Source organism: Mirounga leonina, unplaced genomic scaffold, assembly GCF_011800145.1.
Source record: "Mirounga leonina isolate KUSES-001 unplaced genomic scaffold, KU_Mleo_1.0 Mir_418, whole genome shotgun sequence".
Classification (NCBI taxonomy): Eukaryota; Metazoa; Chordata; class Mammalia; order Carnivora; family Phocidae; genus Mirounga; species Mirounga leonina.
In genome coordinates, this window is record NW_023270739.1 from 22,103,569 (window position 1) to 22,126,054 (window position 22,486).

The 22,486-nt window shown below is 37.3% G+C and overlaps 2 protein-coding genes across 6 annotated transcripts in view; one reads left to right on the top strand and one right to left on the bottom strand.

Annotated features, from left to right (window-relative positions):
* The window catches only part of VEZT (vezatin, adherens junctions transmembrane protein), a 72,433-nt gene extending 60,282 nt beyond the window's left edge, over positions 1-12,151 (bottom strand). For all 3 annotated transcript variants that reach the window (XM_034987819.1, XM_034987818.1, XM_034987820.1), the window contains exon 1: positions 12,016-12,151. In XM_034987819.1, coding sequence (XP_034843710.1) covers positions 12,016-12,051 — 36 coding nt within the window. In that variant the 5' untranslated portion in view covers positions 12,052-12,151. The remainder of the gene's footprint in view (positions 1-12,015) is intronic.
* Positions 12,152-12,344: 193 nt separating this feature from the next.
* Positions 12,345-22,486, top strand: part of FGD6 (FYVE, RhoGEF and PH domain containing 6) — a 108,822-nt gene continuing 98,680 nt past the window's right edge. For all 3 annotated transcript variants that reach the window (XM_034987822.1, XM_034987824.1, XM_034987823.1), the window contains exons 1-2: positions 12,345-12,689; positions 17,463-19,872. In XM_034987822.1, coding sequence (XP_034843713.1) covers positions 12,674-12,689; positions 17,463-19,872 — 2,426 coding nt within the window. In that variant the 5' untranslated portion in view covers positions 12,345-12,673. The remainder of the gene's footprint in view (positions 12,690-17,462; positions 19,873-22,486) is intronic.

Genomic DNA, 22,486 nt, shown 5'->3' on the forward strand with positions numbered 1-22,486 from the left:
TCTCTAGGCTGCATGATTTTTCTGTTTACTCATCCTTAAGAGAGTTCTATATTTATTAGCCTAGAGTTAACAAAGTAACAATTGGGAATAATTCAGGCAGAAACCAAAGGGAAATTTTCAGCTATAAATGCAAAGAAGAAAAATAATCAAAATAATCAACAGGAAACAGATTACCAATTTAGAAATCCAGTCGCCTAGGGTGACAGAGCCAATATGATCAAGATCACACAAACATAATTAAGCAAGTATTCCAGTGCTGCAGTTTCCCACAGGCTTTGGGGGCCATAAGTAGTGGGAGTCTGGAAATGGTCCTTGACCTGCTCTGTCAGCCCATTTCTTAGATTACAGCAGTGTTTACCTCTGGTTTGGAGATGTCAGTGGAGGCTGCCAATTCTTTTTGATACTACCGAGATGCACTTTTTTCTCACAAGAGAATATCAGTGTCAGTTCACATCTGTTTGGTTGATTTGCTCTCCACTAATTCCGCCCCCCAAAAAATAGCAGCCCCATTTACTGGTACCTATGTTGTGCCAGGCACATTTCTAAGCATTTTTATGTACTAACTCATTACATCTTTATAATAACTTTATGAGGCAGAGCTCATTTAAGATAAGAGGAAACTAAAGCATATAGACACCAAGTAACTTGACCAAGGTCATAGAAAGAGTAAATGATAGAGCCAGGATTTGAACATACAAGGGATCAACAGAGCCAAAGCTGTTATTTATTTCACTACAAACAATTTAGAGTAAATAAATTCATTAACTCAGTTTAATATAGTACTTTGCATAGTTTTTTTTTTTAATCAGAAACTGGACTTAATTTTAAAATTATCTAACAGATTAAGTTAGAAAATTCAATACAGCATAACTCTCCTGATAATATCTACATTTATTTCCAATCTTTTCTCTTCAGATGAGCTATAATTCATATGTATTTACCTCAGATTGCACAGCCTTAAAACTGGCTGCAAAAAATCTTGGGACTATAAAAACAATAGTACTTGATTCTTACAAATTACTTTCAAGTCCAGCTCACTAGGTTTTTGAAACAACTCTTATGACACTAGAGAGAATATATGGCCAACATATGATAACACCGATTTCTTTAATTTACAATAAGACCGTATAATCCAATAAGAAAATATTAAAAACTGAAAATATGGGCAAAGGATAGAAAGAGGCAGTTCAAAGAAAAAAAAGTACAAATAGGTGAATACAAACAAAAACATGTTAGACTTTACCCTTGACTGAAGAAGTGCAAATTCAAACAAATACATAATTTTAATCTGGTAGTTGGCAACAGTTAAATTTATCATGTTTAGTGTTGGCAAGGGTATGAGGAAAAAGATACTTCATACTCTATTTAGTAAGAGTATATCTATAAAAATATAAATATATCCATTGGCCTAGCAATTCTACTAGCTATTTTATGATATAATTATAAAAGAATGTTTAAATGTACATATAATACTGACTACTATAGCCATTGAAGAACCCCATTTACATTATAAAAAAGTCAAATTATACTTTTCTATGTGTATTATGCATATATATTTGCATATACATATATGTGAATATAACACACTGAAAATGATCTGGAAGAAAACTGGTTACAGTGGTTACTTCTGGGAAGAAGAGAGGAACAGGGGAAGAAAGGAGGGTTAAAGGAGGGCTGATGCTTTCCCTGTATTATTTGACTTTTTTATAATGAGAATATATTCACGTGTTATTTGTACGGGAAAAGGTGCCCAGCATAAGGTCTGATATAAAAAGTGTTGAACTGTTAGTTTAGCAAATGAATAGAATGATCCTTTGTACTTTTCTATATCAAAATTAATGATCTAGTCAACATTACACAGTTCCATTATTTAAAATGTCACTACTATATGAAAGCCATACTATTAGGTCTGATAAAATGCTAACTATTGTCAGATGTCAGATCCCATTTGATCTCTGCAAGTCTATATTAAACACAAGAAGCAATAGGAAAAGGCAGTTAGCTACTAACAGAGGCGGTAGGAGACAGGAGGCATTGGCAGAGAAATTGTATAGTGGAGAAGTGACTTTGTTAATGAAGCCCTCAACTTACAATAAACCTGTGCTTACCTAGAAGCCTTTGTTTCCATCCCCTTGTTAACAGAATTCATCAAATTACTTATGGGTAACATTTCTTCAAAAATTTGTATCCATCTTTAATTTCTTCAGAAAAGAAAGTACTATAATGTAAGTTACATATTTTTAAAAGTTTCTGCCATGCCAAAGGAACCTCTAAAAGATCTTTTATTCAAAACAAAATCTTTAAGGAAAAAGATATCTATAACTAAGGGCATTTGATGGAGAATATTTGCCTGGAAATGACTATTAATTATTAGTGATTAAAAATATTTTAGGTCTTTTATCTTTGAATATAGTTTAAAGCTATAGGTCTAAATGTAATTATCAAGGATAGAACAGCAATTTTCTGGGGAAAATATGATGAAAAAGGAGCAATTCCTGTTGTCAATTGCTATGATTTCCTTATTTCTTCCAGGCTAACTGCAGAACACCACAAAATAAGCTGATGAGGAAGGCTGTCATTACCAAATTACACGAGGTAGCTATTTTCTCTATTTTTAATGAAGACCCTTTTAGTTATAAAGAGCTAAAACTGTCATAATTAACAAACTCTACAAAAAAATTTCCCCATTACTATTAATTATATTGCCAATATAATGAATTTCTACAGGCTTTTCACATCTTTAAATCAGTACACAATCAGAAAATATAATTTGAAAATAACTACTCATTGCCTCCCCCACCCCCAACCCTTAAATGTTGGATAGATAATATCATAAAAAAGTACCTTGCAAGATTAATTAGAAAATAACAGGAAATACCTTTTGGAGCTCACAATTTTAACATAACTTCTAAGTTACTATACCCAAAGCCTTGAATTCAAGCATTAATTTAATTGTTCTTCAATATGAACAAAGCAAAATCTAATCATAGAAATCAAAAAGATTAAGTAAACTAAAAGCATCCATAAAAATTGGTCCTACTAATTAAATAAACTACTCACGGACAGCATAGTTATAATTTCTCCAATTGACCTAGATGAAAAATTTATAGCCTTTTGTCCATATTCTTTTGATCCATACACTTTCCTTCTTTGATGGTTCCCACTTGTTTCTCCAGAAGAGCTACACTACAAAATGGCCACTGAACTGGAGGGTGTGTCTTCATCATTACTAAGCATTTTCCTATCAGAAGCAGCTCTTTGAAAAAAACCTCAACATAATTTCTTCATTGCCACTCAGTATTACTCGGTGACCGCAGAAGTAATAGAAGGAATAGGTTTTTTAAAATACCTTTAAAGGATATTAAAACTTGTCTTTAACGTATTTTTACCTTATCAGCAGGTAAGACATATATTCAAATTTTCCCGGCTACAGGCTTCTAAAATTTTCCAATCAAAATGCATCCTATCCAATTAATCTTACATGAAATGTTATACATAACAAAAAGTTTTAAAAAGAGTAACTACATTTTTTTTCTATACAAAAGCACAAATGTATTTAAGAACAATAGTATCTAGTCCAAAACAAAACATATTCATCAAAAGAAAGCTGGAGATGCAAAGGGAGAAAACTGACTTGCACAGCTTACACACTCGATTAAATATAAAGAGCCAAAGTGACTTGGTCTTAACTAGGGGAAAGGAAGACAGCAATGGTTGATTGAGTGCGCTCTAGTTCTGACACTACCCTTAATATCATTCAACATCTGGTTAATCAACTGGCATATAATGGGTACTTACTGAATGCAGGGCAGAAGCAAAGGGAGGAAGTAAAACTCATTTTTAACTACTTTAGAAAAAAAATAGAGAACCAGGTCAAACACATTGGCAACATGTTGTTGTGAGAAGAGCATGCAATAAACATTAAAATGAAGTCCGGATATTACTAGATCACATCCAACCTTATTTTCTTTTCTCCTCGTCCCAAATGATAACAACAAAAAGAGTGGAGAAAAAATCTGTGGTTCTTTTAAGAGCTAAAGGAGAGATTTTACTCTTAAAATGATGCACTTTGTCCTTTCATCAGAAAGGGAGAATCGGTAAGGAAAAGTAAAACTAAAAGGACAGGGCACTTTAATAATAAAGGTTAAAGAGACACGAGATTGACGGTATGGATTAATCAGCAGAATCCCAACTTTGGGAATTTAGGCAACACTGGTACAGAACTAGGAAAACTAAAATTGAGTAAGGGTTTCTGATCTAAAAAAGGACTGAAAATGGGCAGAATTTCTTCCTGTATTTCCTAATTAATGGAAGACTCTAAAGGCTTACTCTCATTTATTCAATCTATGAGATTTGAGAAAAATTTAATACTAAAGCATGATCTGGTGTGACTCCTTTATAATAAATGGGAAGCAAATTTTAGAGAAATTAAATGATTCATTCAAGATATCCCTGTTAATTAATGTCAGTCTCCTGACTACTAGTCTAGTCCTCTTTCCCCAATGCTTTTAAAAAATGAAAGCCTTTGGGGGCACCTGGCTGGCTCAGTTGGAAGAACATACAACTCTTGAGCTCGGGTTGTGAGTTCAAGCCCCACTTTGGGTGTAGAGATTAATTAAAAAACTTAAAAAAAAAAATGAAAGCCTTTAATATCACTATACCAAGACAAACATACCAAGACAATCATAAAAATAAGCACTGTATATCATAACTTGAGACAAAGAAACTTGCATAAATGCAATAAACTTTAAATAAATGTAATAAAAATAAGTAAAAAAAGAGAGACCTACTCACTACCTTTTGGAATGCTTATATTTAAAAAAAAAAATGTTAAAGTCTTTTTTTTTTGCCCCAAATCTGTTCTGTTTCATTGGTTTTATTTTCTTTTTTTAAGTGTTAAAATCCTTATTAGAGCTCTGAGGATATGTGAAGAAGCCAAAATGAAGAAACAACATGACCCATAGAGAAAAAACCAAAGACTTGTTCCCTAAGAATAATTTTTATAATTCATGTTAAACAAACTTACTGTACATCTGGTAATAAACTAGTTTTGGCCTTAATGGTTAATCTTTAATGTCAATAGGGTTCTAATTTAATAACTCCATTAATAAGTATTATTTCTACTACAGATAGTGATAAAAGCATGAATTTTGCTATGATTCCAATCTCAGCTACTATTCAGAAGTAGAGTATTTTCTATAATACAATTGTGGAGCTTTATATACTACAGAAAACTGAAGATACATTTTAAGTGAAAATAAAATGATAAAACAATACCTTAAATTTTATAATTATTCCAGACAACTCCATTATCAAAATAGCAAATACTGTCAATGTATACATGCACAGAAAAGAACAATTTACTTCCATTTAGTCAAATCAATAATGCAAGGAGAAAAGAATCCACAAATGACTTACATATTCTTTAGAGATGTATAACAACCTTTAAAAACATAATGGATACTGGAATTAAAATTTTAAAAATAAAAAATAAAACAATAAAAATAATATAAAGATAGGAGAATCAAGTAAGAGAGGATTTTTTTTTTTTTTTTTAGAGAGAGAAAGAGAGAGAGCAAGCACAAGGGAAGGGCAGAGAGGAAAACCCCAAGCAGGCTCCAAGCTCAGCACAGAACCCAACGCAGGGCTCAATCCCACAACTCTGAGATCATACCCTGAGCTGAAATCAAGAGTTGGACACTCAACCAACTGAGCCACCCAGGCGTCCCAAGTAAGACAGGATTTTTTAAAATTTACTTTTAAATGTGCAAGATTATGTGACAGCCATCTCACATTTATCTGACTGATGTAGTGTGGGGATGGGGGGGGGGAGCTAAACCTGAACATCCTGACAAAGAGTTAACATTTAATACTTTACTGAGAAGTATGAAGGAGGGAAAGAGATCCATATAAGAGGGGCAAAAATTAGCTTTCCCAGTCATTAACAAAGGAAAAGAGAATGAATTTCAACAAACACCAAAAAGAGTTCAACTACAAAAGTAAGGTTACTACAGACAGGAATGTGAAAGAATAAAGGGTCCCTTGAAGCAAACTCTGTCCCTATAGGGAAGTTACAAAAAAATGGTTTAGATGCACTACAAATAATGCAAAGAGGTAGAAATATTTGTCCTTCAGATAAAAAGTTATTTTCAGGTACTCTTCCCTCTGGGAGTGGAAGGATTAAAATGGGATGAATGACTCAAAGTTTCTGCAATTAATTTATAATGAAAAAATATGAAAGCTATAAAAGAGCAACATCAGAACTTTTTAATACCTGCCTAAGGTCAACAGAGGCTCCCTACTCTCAAAACATCTTCGAGATAACATTATAGAGTAAAATGATGATATTGGTATTTCAATATTTATTTTGCTTAGTACCCATGTTAGTACCCATGCTGTTCATCATTTTCTAAACTTTGTTCAGCCTGAGAGGTCCAAGTCTGAGGTTATGCTGTCCTTTCCACTGGAGCCTCTTCGGGTAGTTAGGCTCCAAGATAATGTAATTAACTTTGAACATATATGGAATATAGTGCTGATAAAATGAAGGTGGTCAGATTCTCAGGCAAGGACTGGGCCCGGACCTGGGAATCTCACTCTTCCTTTCCTTTCTTAATTCATCTACTACACCATCTTTCAGTGCACCCCTCATCCACCCAGACTAGCACAACTCAAATGTGATCTCTGGACCAAAATTTTAAGAAAAGATAGTAGGTTTTTAATACTCCAGGAAATTGATATTAAATTGATATTAAATCAAGACACTTAAAAAAGAGTTTTAAGCAGGGAAAGAAGGTATTTGGAGTATTTTCCAAAACTTTGCTTGACTTAAAATTTAAATGTTAATGTAGCATATGACATTCTGAGTAAGTCTTAAGATATAAATGAGTCTGATTTCTGACTCTGGTAGTCATTAACAGTATTAAAACAAATACACCAAAAATATCCAGTCAAATTTTCTTAGGGGAGGAGAAGTTAGGTCCTATGATGGTTATGATAGACCAATTTGTTCAACCTCCATTCTATCTTCCTTCTTTATAGTGTGCCTCTTATTTTAAAGAGACAGGAAAGCTAAATGTAAGATTTCCCAAATTATTTTGCAGCTAGAGTGCTAGATATAAATTGGGCTTTTTCTTTCTCCCTTCCTTCTTTCCTTTTCTTCCTTCCTTCCTTCCTATATGTGTTACCAGCTTTCTGGTAATGCAGAGGCAGTTACAGCAGAGATAGTGGATAGATTCTGAGTTATAGTGACACTGTACCAGCTTTGTGGGTTATTGCGAGGCAGTTGTGGTGATGGTTTCCTCATTCTTATGTTGTTGCTTATGATTGTGATCATGTGTTCTCAACTTCATGAGCATAACAACCTTGATAGATACTGGGTTCTTCATCTTCCACTACCACCCCAGGTTGATGTCCCGACATCCCCTGGCCTGTCTTCAGCAAGAATCCTATTAGGTCAGTTTAACCAAAACCCCTCATACCCCAGTGTCTCCTCTTAGTAATGAAATTCTCACTTGCCCACACTGTATTTGCAACTGAGCCTGGTTCTGCACTGAGGTCTCTTTTCTCCTATTGTGATAGTTGGGATTAAAATCTGTTTTTCCTGCTTTAAATACTGTCTAGCTCTGGTTTTTAACAGTATCTCCCATGTATACCTGAAGTATACATGTTAATAAACTTATGTTTTTTTCTTGTTAATGTATCTTTTAGTACCAGGGGTCTCAGTCAAGAACTCAGAAGGGTAGAGGGAAAATTACTTTTGTCCCCTGTATTCCCTGTTTGTAAAATCAGTTCTAGAGCACTAAGATGAGAACTGCCTCATTTAGAAGGTGAGCAGTAAAAGCGTTCATGGATTGAAAGATTCAGTATTGTAAAGACGGTCTCTCCAAATCAACCTATAGATTCAAAGCAATCCTAGTCAGAATCTCAGGGGTTTTTTCTTAACTGAAATTGACAGGCTGAGTCTAAAAATTCATGTGGAAATGCGAAGGACCAAAAATAGCCAAAGCAACCCTGAAGGAAAATAAAGCTGAAGGGTTTATCCTACCAGACACTAAGACCTATTATAAAGTTACAGTTATTAAAATAATGTGTTATGGTACAAGAATGGTCAAACTGACCAATGGAAAAGAAAGCATCCAGAAAAAAAGCCACACATACCAGGTATCCTGATTTATTACAAAAGCAACATTGTAAGTAGTTCACTGGGAGAAAGAATAGTCTGCTGAATAAACGCAAGGTTAACTGGACATCCATTTGGGAAAAAAATATGTTGATCTTTACTTGATACCATATAAAAATCAGTTCCAGATGTATGACAGAGCTAAATGAAAAAGGTAAATTAAAGCTTTTAGAGAAAATACCTGTCTAACCCTAAAGTAGGCAAATATTTCTTTAAAAACACTAACCACAAAAGAAAAAGGTTCTATTGGATTATAATAAAATTAAGAGCTTTTGTTCATTTAGACACTATTAAGAGAGTGCCACACATATTCTGAGATATTTGAGGTACATATATCCAACAAAAGACTTGTATCTGAGATATCTGAGGTACATATATCCAACAAAATACTTCAAATCAGTAAAAGAGATCACCCAATTGAAAAATATGCAAAAAACATGAATTGGTTTTACAAAAGTGGATTTACAATGGGTGGGCTCATAAACCTATAAAAGACTCTCAGTTATCAGGAAAATGCAAATTAAAGGCAAGAGGACAGACCAGAATAGTTAACAAGAAAGACTAATATTACCAAGTGTTGGTGAGGATGTAGAGCAACCAGACCTCTTATACTCTGCTGCTAGAGGAGTATAAACTGGTACAACAATATTTGACAGTATCTACAAAAGGTGAACATGTGCATTTCCTATGACTCAGTAATTCCACTTCTAAGTATATACCCAACAGAAACATGTTGAACAAAACATATATACTAAGCAGCACTATTCATAATAGCCCCAAATTGGAAACTACCCAAACCATGAACAGTAGAATAGATCAAGAAGTTGTCATACATTCACATGCAATACTATGGAGAAATAAAAAATGCTCACATGACAATATGAATGAATCTAACAAAACCAGAGAGCAAAAAAAGTCGGCCAAAAAAGAGCATATACAAATGGAATTGCACAGTGTAGACAAAACTAAGTTAGCTATTACAAGTCTGAATAATGGTTTTCTCTGAGGTGGGCAGAGCTGACAAAGGAAGTAAAAGGTAGCTTCTGGTGTGCTGGTGATGTTGTTTCTTGATCTGGCTGTTGGTTACATGGGTGTATTCAACATGATAAAATTTGTCAATCTGCACATTTATGATTTGTACACTTTTCTTATGAATATTATGCCTCAATAAAGATTACATGACAAAAAGGAAATAAACAGCAAACTGAAAACAATTTTCTACAAATATAATAAGGCTAAGTAACACATGAAGAACTCATGCAAATCAATTTTTTTTTGCAAATCAATTTTTTAAAAAAATAATTTATTTATTTGAGAGAGAGAGAGAGAGAGAGAGCAAGGGGAGGAAACAAGAACCTGAAGCAGACTCTGCACTGAGCATTGAGACCGACATGGGGCTTGACCCATGACTGCAAGATCATGAACCCAGCTGAAACCAAGAGTCAAGACGCTTAACCCACCAAACCACCCAGGTGCCCCTGCAAATCAATTTTTAAGAAGCTAGCATCCAGGGGTGCATGGTTGGCTCAGTCGGTTTAGCGTTGGGACTCTTGATTTGGGCTCAGGTCATGATCTCAGGGTGGTAGATTGAACTCTGTTTCAGGCTTCAGGCTCTGCACTGGGCATGGAGACTGCCTAAGATTCTCTGTCTCTCCCACTGCTATCTCTCCCTCTGCACTCCCCCCCCCAAATAAAAAATACAAATAAAAATACAGAAGCTAGCATCTAAAAGGAAAATGAACAAAAAATACAAAAAGAAGCATGCAAAGAAAGAAATAAAAATGGTTCAAATAAATGCACAAAATATGAATTAGAACAATGGAGTGCTATTTTTCCCTATCAAATTAGAAAAGATTAAAAAAAACTAAAAAGGCCATTGCTGAGGATTTGGTGAAATTGATATTCTTATTCCTAATGGAAATGTAAATTAGTATGACCTTTCTGTATAAGTCTTAAATTGTCATATCCTTTTGACCCACTAGTTTCACTTCTAGAAATTATTCTAAGGAAAAATCAGAGTTGCAGTTAAAGATGGAATCATATCAGTGTTATTACAATGGTATTTTGAAACAATATAATTATCCAAAATGGAAAAATGGTTATATTACAATACACACATATGCTGGAATATTATGTTATCAATAATGTTTTCAAAGAGTAATGAATAATTAAAGACTCATGATAAATTTATATGAAAAATACATACAAAATTCTATTTGGTATGATACCTTTTGCTTTAAAAAATATCACACGCTAAACATAACACTTGCTTAAAAAAAAGTCTGTAAGAACACATAATACTATAATGTTAATAGCAGCCATCATTGGGTGGCAGGATAAAGGATGATTTTAATTTTATGGCTTATTTTCTACAAGGAAATGATTTTTGAGCATGCATTACTATTATATTCAGAAATCTAAGAAAATAATAGGGTTAAAAAAAAGAAAAAAAAAAACATCTGCCCAGGTTTCTTTACCCTACACATCTGAGCAACCTAGATTTTTGTCTCCTTCAGCTCCCACATTCAATCTGTAACTGTTTCCTTGATTTTACCTTTAATTCTAAGAATTACCTGTCCAAGCCATCAGTCCATTATTTCTTCTCTTATTTCCAAAATTCAGACACTTGTCTTCCCAAATGAGCTCCTGGAATCCAGACTCTTCATTTTGGTAAAATGGCTCTATCTTGCACTACTTCTACATTCTAGCCACATCAAACCACTTTATATAGCGACCCTCCACACTCATGCCCCTGAAAAAATCCACACCAGGTACTTTCACACCTCCTAACCTTGGCATGCTCAGTTCTCTTTCCCAGGAATGCATTTTCTCCTTTCGTTCTAATCCGATTCATAGTTCAAGATTTACCTCCGATATCATTTACTGGGTGTAGCTTCTCTGAGGCCACAAGAACAGACCGGCGTTTCCACATCAATCCTCCAATAACAGTTAATACATATTTCAACACTTACCATTCTGCACTGTTTAATGGCTAGCTTTCCCAGTGTATGGAATGAGCCATTTCTTTTTTTAAAATTTCTTAAAATCCGGTTGGATGAGTGAACATAAAGCATACATATATGCAATATATCTACGCTGCGTATGAGCTTTCACCTGTATCTGATAGATAAATGGCAACAAAACACTCGCCTGTTTTTGTTTTTGTTTTTGTTTTTTTCATTCAAGATGGCAGAGAACGTCTTAAAATAGTCCCACACAAAAGCACTCACACCCAGAGCCTCGAGTCAGAAGAACTGGCTACACCTAGCGCAACAGCAAAGGACAAAAGAACTGAACCTAGATGTTGAGATGCCTCGTTCCTAATCACTCTCAGGAGGTCCCGCACACAGATTTTAAAACGTGTTGGAAAACCGGCACCTGCTGCCTTCATTAAGAGGACCACGCCTCGACCGTGAACTGTGACCCGAGGCATTTCTGGATACTGACCCAAAAAATCGAGCACGAAAAAAGGGGAGGCTAAGTTGTAGAGAGGAGTATCCAAAATGCACGACTGCGCCCCGCCCCACCCGGGCGCAGTACCCCCGCAGCACATCCATCTCCCGGGAAGGAACCGGCAGGGTTCTGGTCCACCCGCCTAGCAACGGGGCCCCAGCTGGGAATTCTGGGCGGGCCTGAGGCGGAGATTGCCGCGGCAAGGGTGCCTGGGGCTGCACCTGTCAGGCTGCGGCCAACACTAGGCCCAGAAATTGCCGAGATTCGGTGACCGAGGCGGGAAGGAGCGTCACCCGATCCATTCTGCCGGGATCGGCCCTTCGCCTTCCCCCTTGTCCTTCTCAAACAAAGGCAATCCACACCCACCGCCATTTTCCCCTTACCTCAAAAACCACCTCTTCGTCAAACTCCGGTGTCATCCTTCTCCGCCATGCCACCCGCCTCAGCACGATGGGAAATGAAGGCGGGAGAACTGGCGGCACCTCGGCGTCTGCTACGGACCGTCACTTCTGTTCAGAAAACTACAATTCCCAGAATGCCTCGCAGCTCACGCCCCCTTTTCAGGACCACTGATTGGAACAGAGCAAGAGCGTGTGGGCGGAAGGGGCAGGAGCGGGAGGAAGCTCGAGCCCACTGATTGGAGGAGGCTGGCGCTTTTGTCCGCCTTTTACGGCCGCGACTAGCAGGGGGCGCCTGAAGCCCTGATTTTTTATTTTTTTGGAGCTGGAGAGGAGCACGCGCCGGCCCAGCCGCGGTGAGCTCTGCTCGTGCCCGCGCCTGGCCGTCCTCCGGGAGCTCGGCTGGGTGGCGCTCGTGCCCGCCCGCCCGCCGCCTGCGGCTCGCGCTCGGGTGCGCCGCCGGGTCCCTGGAGCCGGCCGCGTCCTTTGTGCGGCGCTCGCTTTGCGCCGCTGGGCAGCGGGACGGAATGCGGGCGCTGCAGAGGCTTTTCTCTTCTGCTCAAACTCTTGAAACAATGGACTGTAAGAGGAGCATGGATTGAGGGGGGCGAGCGGGGAAGCGAAGCGAGCTGCACAGGGAATCATGACTTCTGCCGCCGGTAAGTGACGGCTCTCGCGCTGCCGCTGGGAAGTTTGTAGGGAGCGCTGCTAGTCTTGGGCTCTGGAGCAACTTTCTCCTCACGGATGGGTTAACGCCTACCTTTCCCAAGGGCTGTGCAAGTGCGGAGCAGACAGCGTGTGCTGCCGGATTTTCTCGTCCCTTCCTGCCGAGAGGGGCTGGTTGGAAATCGTGTATCTCTTGGGACCTCCCTTTATACGGAGACCCGTGTTGGGAGCTCTTTGCGCCAGGTGAATCACGAAATATGAAGAGGGAAACATTTGCTCGTCCCTCCTAAAGTTTGGGGGACTTTGCCTTTGCGTGTGAAAGTAGTTTAGATTCCCATGTTAAGAAATCTGTTACTCTAGGAAAGGGCAGTGTTCCCGGACTGTTGAACTCAGCCACTACGCTGAGTCGCTTTGAACCTAGTTATCTGCTGGAAACCCTGACCCTTATTAGATGGAGAACTTTAGACTTTGTGGCTCCCGTCCTGGTGGTTTTTCCTCTGTTACCTGAGAAGCAGAGGAGTAGAATTGTCGATGGCAATTTTTTGCTCATCTTCACCCAGTTTTTATGGATTTTTTTCTGTTTCTACCTGGTTAGTGTAAACGAAGCCTTATTTTCTGTCTGCCTTCCATAGTCCTTTCTCTTCATCCAAATGACAAAGCCTGTAATTTACCTTTGTGTGGATTTTGAGCAATTCTCGACGTTGTATGTCTAAACAGTCTTAAGGAACAGTTCTTATTTTCCAAAAATAATTAGTAAAGTAATTGCTAATTACGATTAAAATCACTTTGCAAGACCTTAGGTCAATTTTTAAACCAGAACTTAATAATATATTAAGTATTGCGGGGTTTTTTCTGTATGTTTTTGCCCATGTTGAAAGAAAAACACTTTCATTAGAAATTTTGTAGTAAAATAATGTAAGGCTTCCCCTCAAAGTTACTTCTAGATTCAGCACTTAAGTACAATTAAATTTTCTTTGCTTTTCTTGGCATTTGTTCTAAATTCCTGCAAGGTGAAGCTGTCAAACAGCACTCTAATAAATGTTCTGATTTGTATTCTTTCTAAAATAGATATATTGGAGTGTTGCATTGCTAGATGTAATCAGATTACAACTAACAAGGCAAGAAGTTAGCCAACAGGAATAAGAAAGCAAGGAGTGAAATATTCCTGAAGATGTTGTGGATCGTTCCTTTTTAATGTTATATGTATGTATAGGAGATATGTTATCATATACTGTGGAAGTTATTTATAAACTCTCTTTTCCTTACTAAGGAGAGACTTTCTACTTACTTGAGGTGAACTATTTTCATCTTAAATTTCGGTGCCTCACCTTTCAATTTTTCTTTATTACTGACCCAATACAGTTAATTTAAATTTAAAGTGGTTGGATATTTAAAAATCTTTCCAGCCATTTTAGCTCTCCCTTCCTTTGGAGTGTCAAACACATTTAAAATATTCATTCCTTAAATGTATCACTTTCAATTCTAGTCCTAACAGTTAATAATGAACAGGTACAGAAGCACTTAAGTTGACATTTAGATGTGTAAATCTGATCGGGGGTTCAATCAGGAAGTTTATGATGCTTTGATTTGTATTACCCTAGAATAATGCAAGCTATTTTTATATTTTATCAACTTTACAATTAAAGAAATCCACAGACATTTTTGTGGTGTTTAAAAGAGGAACACTTCCTGTGTTTAGCTGAGTTAGTTGGTTTTTAGCCTGGCTTGCTGAGAAGCATTAACTACCTTTTTGTTCACCCATCTGTTAAGATTTTTTATAATTCTGTCTCATGTCTAAATGGAGAATATGGAAGAAAACTGGGGTTTTATTTCCATTCCATTCTTACAAAATTATGTGCTCATCATTCTTACAATCTCTCTGATACTTTTTTGGTATAATAATCAAATTCTTTAAAACCTTAGGAATATTATTTACAATTGGGGGAGGGGGTGTTTGTTTATATTGACTCTAATCTGTGGTATTTGGGATGGTTGGCTTAATTTTAAAATAAGATAAATGTTAAAAAAATTTAAAAATAAGATAAATGTTGTAAACATCCTGAGTTATATGTATCCTGAAGGAGAGCTTGCTTTGTTTTTCTGCATCTGTGAATGAGTAGGCGCATAATAGAGATTTTAGAATTATTCTAGTTTCAGTATATGAAAAAGGAGAGATCTTTATCGGTGTGTATTTTGTATCCTTTAAAACACATACAGCCTCATTAATGCCTGTGCTTTGCCTTTTGGCTGGTCCAGTAGCTAAGAAAGTGTGCACGCGAACCACAGCCATCTGTGTGTAACACATGACAAATATGTTTGTAATAGTAAAATGGTACCAGTGCTTTACTTTCTTACCTTATTTTTCCCTGGAGCCAAACAGCTGTGTAAATAAAAGATTTGCTGCTTTGCTCTACAGCTTTTGGGTCTAAATGTTGATACAGTATTAAAATCCAAAGGTGCTGGGTGCATTTCTAAACATCATGCACTTACTTCAAGAGTGACATAGGAGCAGGCTGTAATATAATGGCTTGTTATTTTTTGAGTTCTGTTTCTTTCAAAATAGAGCCACTAAATATTACTACTACTACTAATAATAATAAAGGATTTTGGATATTGTGCTACCAGTGAGTTGAACACTTGCTCTTACTAATAATTAAAAATTTATTCAATAATCCTATTGAAGTTGATTCCTGCTAACTTTTCAAAATATTATTCTACATTTAAATGGGTACTGTTTTTTTTTTTTTAAAGAAAAGAGTAAAACTAGTACCAAAGGTTAAAAAACAATTTGACTAAAAAGCAAAAATTGATTGGTTAAATGGCTTTTGACAAGGCAATAAGATTGAGAAAGTAAAAGATTAATTTGATGAGACTGGGTTTTTGTTTTGGGGGTTTTTTAGTTGTGGAAAATACACATAACATAAATTTACCATCTTTACTGTTTTTAAGTGTATAGTTCAAGTTGCTGTGCAACCAGTCTCCAGAACTCTTTCCATCTTGCAAAAGTGACTTTTTTTTTTTAATTCCTTCAAAAATCCCAGACGTAGGATGTTTTAAGAATGGTTACAGAAATCAACATGACAGTTTGTCATGTTTCGTTATCTGGGGTAGGGTGGGAGGTTTGGAAGAGGCCCTGGGCATTCATACTTTTATCTTAAGACTTAATAGGTCAGTAGTTTAATTTAATAGACTATTATAGCAAAGTTTATCATTAGGCTTTGAATGGTTTTACAATTTTTTCTACTTAAAAATAACATGCTTATTGAATAGCTAACAAATTGTATAGCTTTGGAAATTTGTATTAAATTATTTTGGAAATATTTTATTATCTTCTTTATCAGGACATTACACCCAGGAATTGAATGAGAAAGCATGTGTTATCATGTGACCTTGGTTTGGGAAAATGGTTGGTAAAAGGAAATAGAACTGCCTATTCTCTCTCTCTCTCTCTCTCTATCTCTCTCTCTCTCCCTCCCCCCTTCATATAATATCTTCCCAAGTGTTGTGACTAATTTCCTTTGTTGAAAAAAAAAAATCACTAAATGAAGTATCAAAGCCTCTGTGTATTCAAGTACTTAATGTCTAACATATATTTTGAAAAATTTGTGGGTTTTTTTTTTTTTTGGAAATTTTTATTAAGCATTAGATCCTGTTGGAGGAACAAACATGAAGTGTAAGAAGTATAAGATAAAGTATTTTTACTTCAGGTCTCCTTGGGGAAATGTGACTAGGTGATGTGATAGTATAGGTAGAAAAACTTAAAAAGAACAAAAAAAACAACAACAGATGTTTGGGCCCCTTGTATCTTCATCTTATAGGTCTTTTGTGTGAGGCTTTTACTAGGTGCCTTTAGGCTAGGACCAGGTCTGTACAAATCTAGCATAGTATACTAGGTGTTTATTAAAAAAAAATAGGTGTTTATTAAGTGCTTTTTATATAATGTTGAGGAAGGATTGCTACAATAGAAATTGTGTTCATCTTTTAAAGGCGCTAGAATAGAGGTTATTAATAAAGGGAACACAGTATATTCACCTGTGAAACTTAAAAGAAATACACATGTCCAGGCTGTATGCCCAGAAACTGATTGATTAGACATGGCGTGGAACCTATACACATGACTTAAAATAAAGCTCTGTGAAGGATTGTAATAAAAATTCCCAATGACAGTATCCATACAGAGAAGTACCAACTTTATAATTAATCAAGTAATACAGAAGAACTAGTTTTGTTTTTAAGTTTAGAAAATTTCTGATTTCTGTATTCCTTTTTAATATTGTTTTGCTGTTCTAGTGAGGTAGATTCTTGAGAAAAGGCACTTATACAACTCTGGTATATCACTGGGGTGGAAGAATACTACTACTTATTGATATGTAAGCTTAAGGGTTTCATTTCTATATAACTGAGGCAAATTCACTCACTTAGCACTCGGCAGATGAACTGAAGTGCTTTCTTCTGCTATAGCAATGATTTCATTTAGTGTCTACTGAAGATAATCTGTTCCAAAGCTAGAAGGAAAACTGTATTGGACTTGCTAAGAAATGTACACTCTACCCAGAGCTTTGTATATTGGAATTGAATGGCAGTTTAAGGAATTTTCAAAAGTAATGTTGACTCTTTAATGTAACATAATCTACCTAGTAAAATGCAAGTTCACCATATTATCAAAAAAAGTAAAAATGTTATCAAATTTAATTATTTATCATCTTTTGCTTTGGGGTTTTTTGTTTTTTGTTTTTGTCATCAAATTATTATTTTTTCCTTTCTAGAGATTAAGAAGCCACCAGTGGCCCCCAAGCCAAAGTTTGTGGTAGCAAATAATAAGCCAGCTCCACCTCCTATTGCACCTAAACCTGATATTGTGATCTCTAGTGTTCCACAGTCAACAAAGAAAACCAAACCAGCAATAGCCCCAAAACCAAAAGTTCTGAAGGGCTCACCTGTTGGAGACATTGGGCAGTCACCATCAAGGAAAATCATTGTGAACCTGGAAGAGCACAAACAGGAATTACCTGAAAATGCTGACAACTCTAATTGTAAAAATGTAGGGCATCAGAGCAATGATTATATTTTACCAATGTGTTCATGCAGTTCTCAGTGTATCCATAAACTTGAGAATAGAGAGAATTTGTGTGTAAAGCAACTTATCTTAGAGCCCCTGGAAATGCATGAAAGTTTAGAAAATAGTAAAATTGATGAATTCTCTTCAGCTATAAAAACAAGGAGTAAATGTGATTCTAATGTTGAAAATGTCAAGAGCCAGAGTGGAGTAGTTTTAAAGGCAAACATCCTAGAAGAGAAGCTTAAAAATGTTTTAACACAACGAACATTACCTTTTATTTCCCTACAGAAGCACAGATCCACAGACAACTCAGAAATTAATGATGGCTATAATTCTAACAGACAATTCAGAATTGAGTTTGCAGATTTGTCACCTTCCCTGTCCAGCTTTGAAAAAGTTCCTGATCATCACCACTGCCACCTACAGCTTCCTAGTGATGAAACTTATCAGCATAGCAGTGAAAAAAGCAATACTTGCTTTCATTCATCTGAACAAGAAGCTCTGGAAAATGGTAAAAGGAGTACTTTTCTATCTTCAGATGGAGTTAATAAGAAATCAGAAGTCAAAGACCTTGGTCCCTTAGAAATTCAGTTAGTACCATATACTCCCAAATTTCCAACCCCCAAGCCCAGAAAGACACGGGCTGCTTGTCTGTTACGTCAAAAGTATATAGATGTTCCTAGTGAAAGTACTGAAGAACCAGAGACTTTAGACAGTAACTCTTCTTGTCTTTTAGAAGCTGGTTTGAAAAACAATAAAATCAGTGTTCTTCATCAGAATGTTTTGTGTAACCAGGAACAGGTGGACAAAGTGAAGCCAGGAAATAAAAGTGAATTGAATGTGGACTCCAATGGTGACAGACAAAATTTAGTCAATCCACAGAAAGCTATGTGTCATGAAACATCTTCCTTTGAAAAAATGGAAACAGATTCTAATTTAAATTCTGACAGCAAGACAGTGGATGGTTCTAGTATGTCACTTGCTGTGGACAAAGGGACCAGTTTTATAAGATGTAGTACTTTATCTATGAGCCTGCCTAAGCAGCTCAAATTAACCTGCAATGAACATTTGCCTACCACCTGTAACCTGGGAGTGTCTGCCCCTCAAATGCAAAAGCAATCTACAATAAAAGGTGAAATTTCCTCAAGGATTGTCCCGAAAAAACCTCAAAGACACAGCTTGCCTGCTGCAGGAGTGCTTAAAAAGGCTGCCTCAGAGGAGCTTGTGGAAAAAAGTTCTTATCCCTCAAATGAGGAAAATAATTCAGAGAAAGGTCTAGAAAGAAATCACCCTCGGCATTTGTGCGCCCAAAACCTCAGTATGTCGTCTTCCTTTGATATGCCTAAACGGGCTTCAGAAAAGCCAGTGTGGAAATTACCTCATCCTATTTTACCCTTTTCAGGGAACCCGGAATCCTTAAAGTCTGTCACTATATCATCAAATAGTGAGCTTTCAACTGCCATAACTAAGCCTAGAGCAAAATCGTTATCTGCCATGGATGCGGAAAGGTGCACTAAGCCTTGCAAAGACACTCAAAAGAAAAACTCTTTAAAGAAGTTGCTCAACATGAAACTGTCCATCTGTTTCATGAAGAGTGACTTCCAGAAATTTTGGTCCAAGAATAGCCAGCTTGGAGACACAACCGCAGGCAGCCTGTCAGGTGGGGAGAGGAAAGGAATTGAAAGTGATGAAAGTGAAAGGCATGGCATGTTGGTAGAAGAGAAGAGAAGTAAACCCATCAAGGCATATTCTGCAGATAACTACAGCCTAGAATCCCAAAAGAAGAGGAAGAAGTCTCGGGGTCAGACCAGTGCAGCTAATGGACCAAGAGCTGAGTCTTTGGATGATCAAATGCTCTCCAGGGAGTCCTCATCTCAGGCGCCTTGCAAATCTATTACGAGTGGCTGTGCACCAGAGTATGAAAATGTACGCCATTATGAGGAAATACCAGAGTATGAGAACTTGCCATTTATAATGGCCATGGGGAAAACTCCCGAGTTAGAATGGCAGAATACCAGAAGCATGGAGGACACCGATGCAAATGTGTATGAGGTAGAAGAGCCATATGAAGCTCCAGGTGGCCAGGTGCAACTTGGACCCAGACATCAGCATTCCAGGTAACACTTAGGTGCCAGACGGACACTGTGCTTTTGCACAGATCACTGAAATTAACCTTCAAGAAGCCTGTGAGATGGGGGAAAATCACTTGGTGAGAGCATGGTTTAGTTAAGCATATATTAAATTATTCCAGACTGCAGTGTTCTTTTATCATATAGTCAGTATGGGTATTTTCAGTGCAGCCTTGAAGTAGTTAACTTATTTTAGTAGCTGATTCAAAGAATTTGAACCAGTGGTAGTGTAGGTAGTATAAAGGAGACCTAGAACAGCAAGGTTGCAGGCCCTCCAAGGCACCAACTTATAAGTCATAGCAGGAATCTAGGGGAGAAAATTGGCCAGGTTTATTTGTTAGGTGTAAGAAATGTGTGAAGTTAAGGAGCGCCTGGGTGGCTCAGTTGGTTGAGCGTCCAACTCTTGATATGAGCTCAGGTCTTGATCTCAGGGTCATGAGTTCAAACCCCACACTGGGCACTGCGCTGGGTGTGGAGCCTCCTTAAAAAAAATAAGAGAAAAAGGAATCTGTGGAGTTTGAAATCCATGCATTTGCCTATGATGCCCTTGTCAGTTAAAATCTCTAAATTTACAAAATTTCATACTCCGAGGATTATTTTGCTTGTTGAAGACTAATTGCTGGCTTCATATGGACATAGGAAAAATATGGGAAATGGAAAGTTACTATCTTTTCTTTCTCACTTTTTTATATGTATTTACTACCTCTGGTATCCCTATTCCAACCATCTTATTGAAACCTTGACCATCCTTGATAGTCCAGCTCAGCAACCATTGACTTCATGAAGCTTTTACAGACGTAGTAGGAAGTGTTGATTTCCTATTCTGATCTCCCTATTATGCTGTGGAATCCTTACAGCCTTTATCTCCATCTTATGGTATAGTTGTTTATTGGTATGTCTGATATTCTGTATTCACTTTTAAGCTCCATGACGAGTTTGAGTCGTATCTTTTATCCCTTATGAGGCCAAACGGGGTTTGGACGGATGAGTAGATGTTGATTGGGTGAGAGAATGAATGAGAAAGAGGTAAAGTAAACAGCCACTGCAGGAGCTTTGTTCTTGCTCTGTGGTCACAAAGACGGCCTTCACCATGCATTTAAAGTGTTTTGTGTATAACATAAAGCACACAGGCCCTTTTTGAAGTCTTCATGTTCTTAGGTCACTAACCTCAAGCCTTTGAGTACTCAGGTCTTACGGTGGGGCTTTTGTAGAAATAGTCACATATATGGTGGCAAGGTAGGGGCTCAGGATTATCAGGTGAATTGAATAAATAAGAATGTCAAGCAAAATCTTAGCGTACCAAGTAAAATTGTTCTAATTTCTTTTAGCTTTCAAATGCTCTCCTAGCATGTTTCTTTACTTGTATCTGTGCCCTTCCTCCTTTGAGCTATAAAAGACTTAGCTTCCTTGCCTGACTTTTCTCTAGCTGACTCCATTCTGCTTACAACTGTCTACTCTGAACATTAGTATCTAGGCAGAAGCCTTTTCCTTGGCGTAAATATTTTGACAGAGAATTGAAATTAAGTATCCAACTTAAAAAAAAATTTATGTATTTTTTTTTTTTTTTAAGATTTTATTTATTTATTTGACAGAGACATAGATAGCGAGAGCAGGAACACAAGCAGCGGGAGTGGGAGAGGGAGAGCAGGCTTCCCGCCGAGGAGGGAACCCGATGTGGGACTCGATCCCGGGACCCTGGGATCATGACCTGAGCCGAAGGCAGACGCTTAACGACTGAGCCACCCAGGCGCCCAAAAATTTATGTATTCTCATGGTCGTTCTTCTCTCCATGGAACAGTTTTGTTGGTATTGCCCTCCTTTTAATATGATTTTGTATATTATGTGTGTGTATGTGTCTGTGTGTATCTGGGTGAAAGAGGAATTAATTTGGCTTCTTTATGATAATACGGCTATCCTTAGCTAAGATGAAGTGTTTTTCTTGAAATTGGAGGTTTGGCGGTCCCATTGGCCCTCAGGCTTAAATCCCAAGGATTTGTCATTATTGCTAACACCAGCTGTAAACGTCTGGAACTTGTCCTTTTTCTGATATGTTTCTTATGCAGTGAGGGCACTGCTGCTCTGGGGGTGATGGGAAACCAGGTTGGAAGGGGTTAATGTACACAGCCAGCCGGTGCAGCTGGATGGCATTCTTAAGGAGGGTTCTTTCTCAAGGCCACAGGAAACCGAGGGCGGCTTTGGACAGGTTACAGGCTGTCAAGTAGGGCAGCCTGGTAAAGAGTGAGTGAGCTCTGCTTTTGAATTAGCTTTCCACAGAGATTTTTGTTTAGGCCTGGAGCAGGGAGCCAGGCTCGAGAGTCTTGAAATGTGCCAGCTGAATCAAAAGCCTTCAGTCATAGGGTCAGACTAACAGCTTTTCCTGGGAGATTGTACCTTTTGTAAAACACTGAATAGACAGAGAAAGCAAAATCCAAGCCTTCCTGAGGAGGACACCTGGACACCCTAAAACAAGGTAAATGAGAAGTGGGACCTGTATTTCAGGTGAGCCGAGTGGACCCAAATGGAAATCCTGTTTGGCAATCCGGCTGCTGAAAATATATAGACCTCTGCCTTGGAGTAATTACTTTAAAATCCAACACAATAG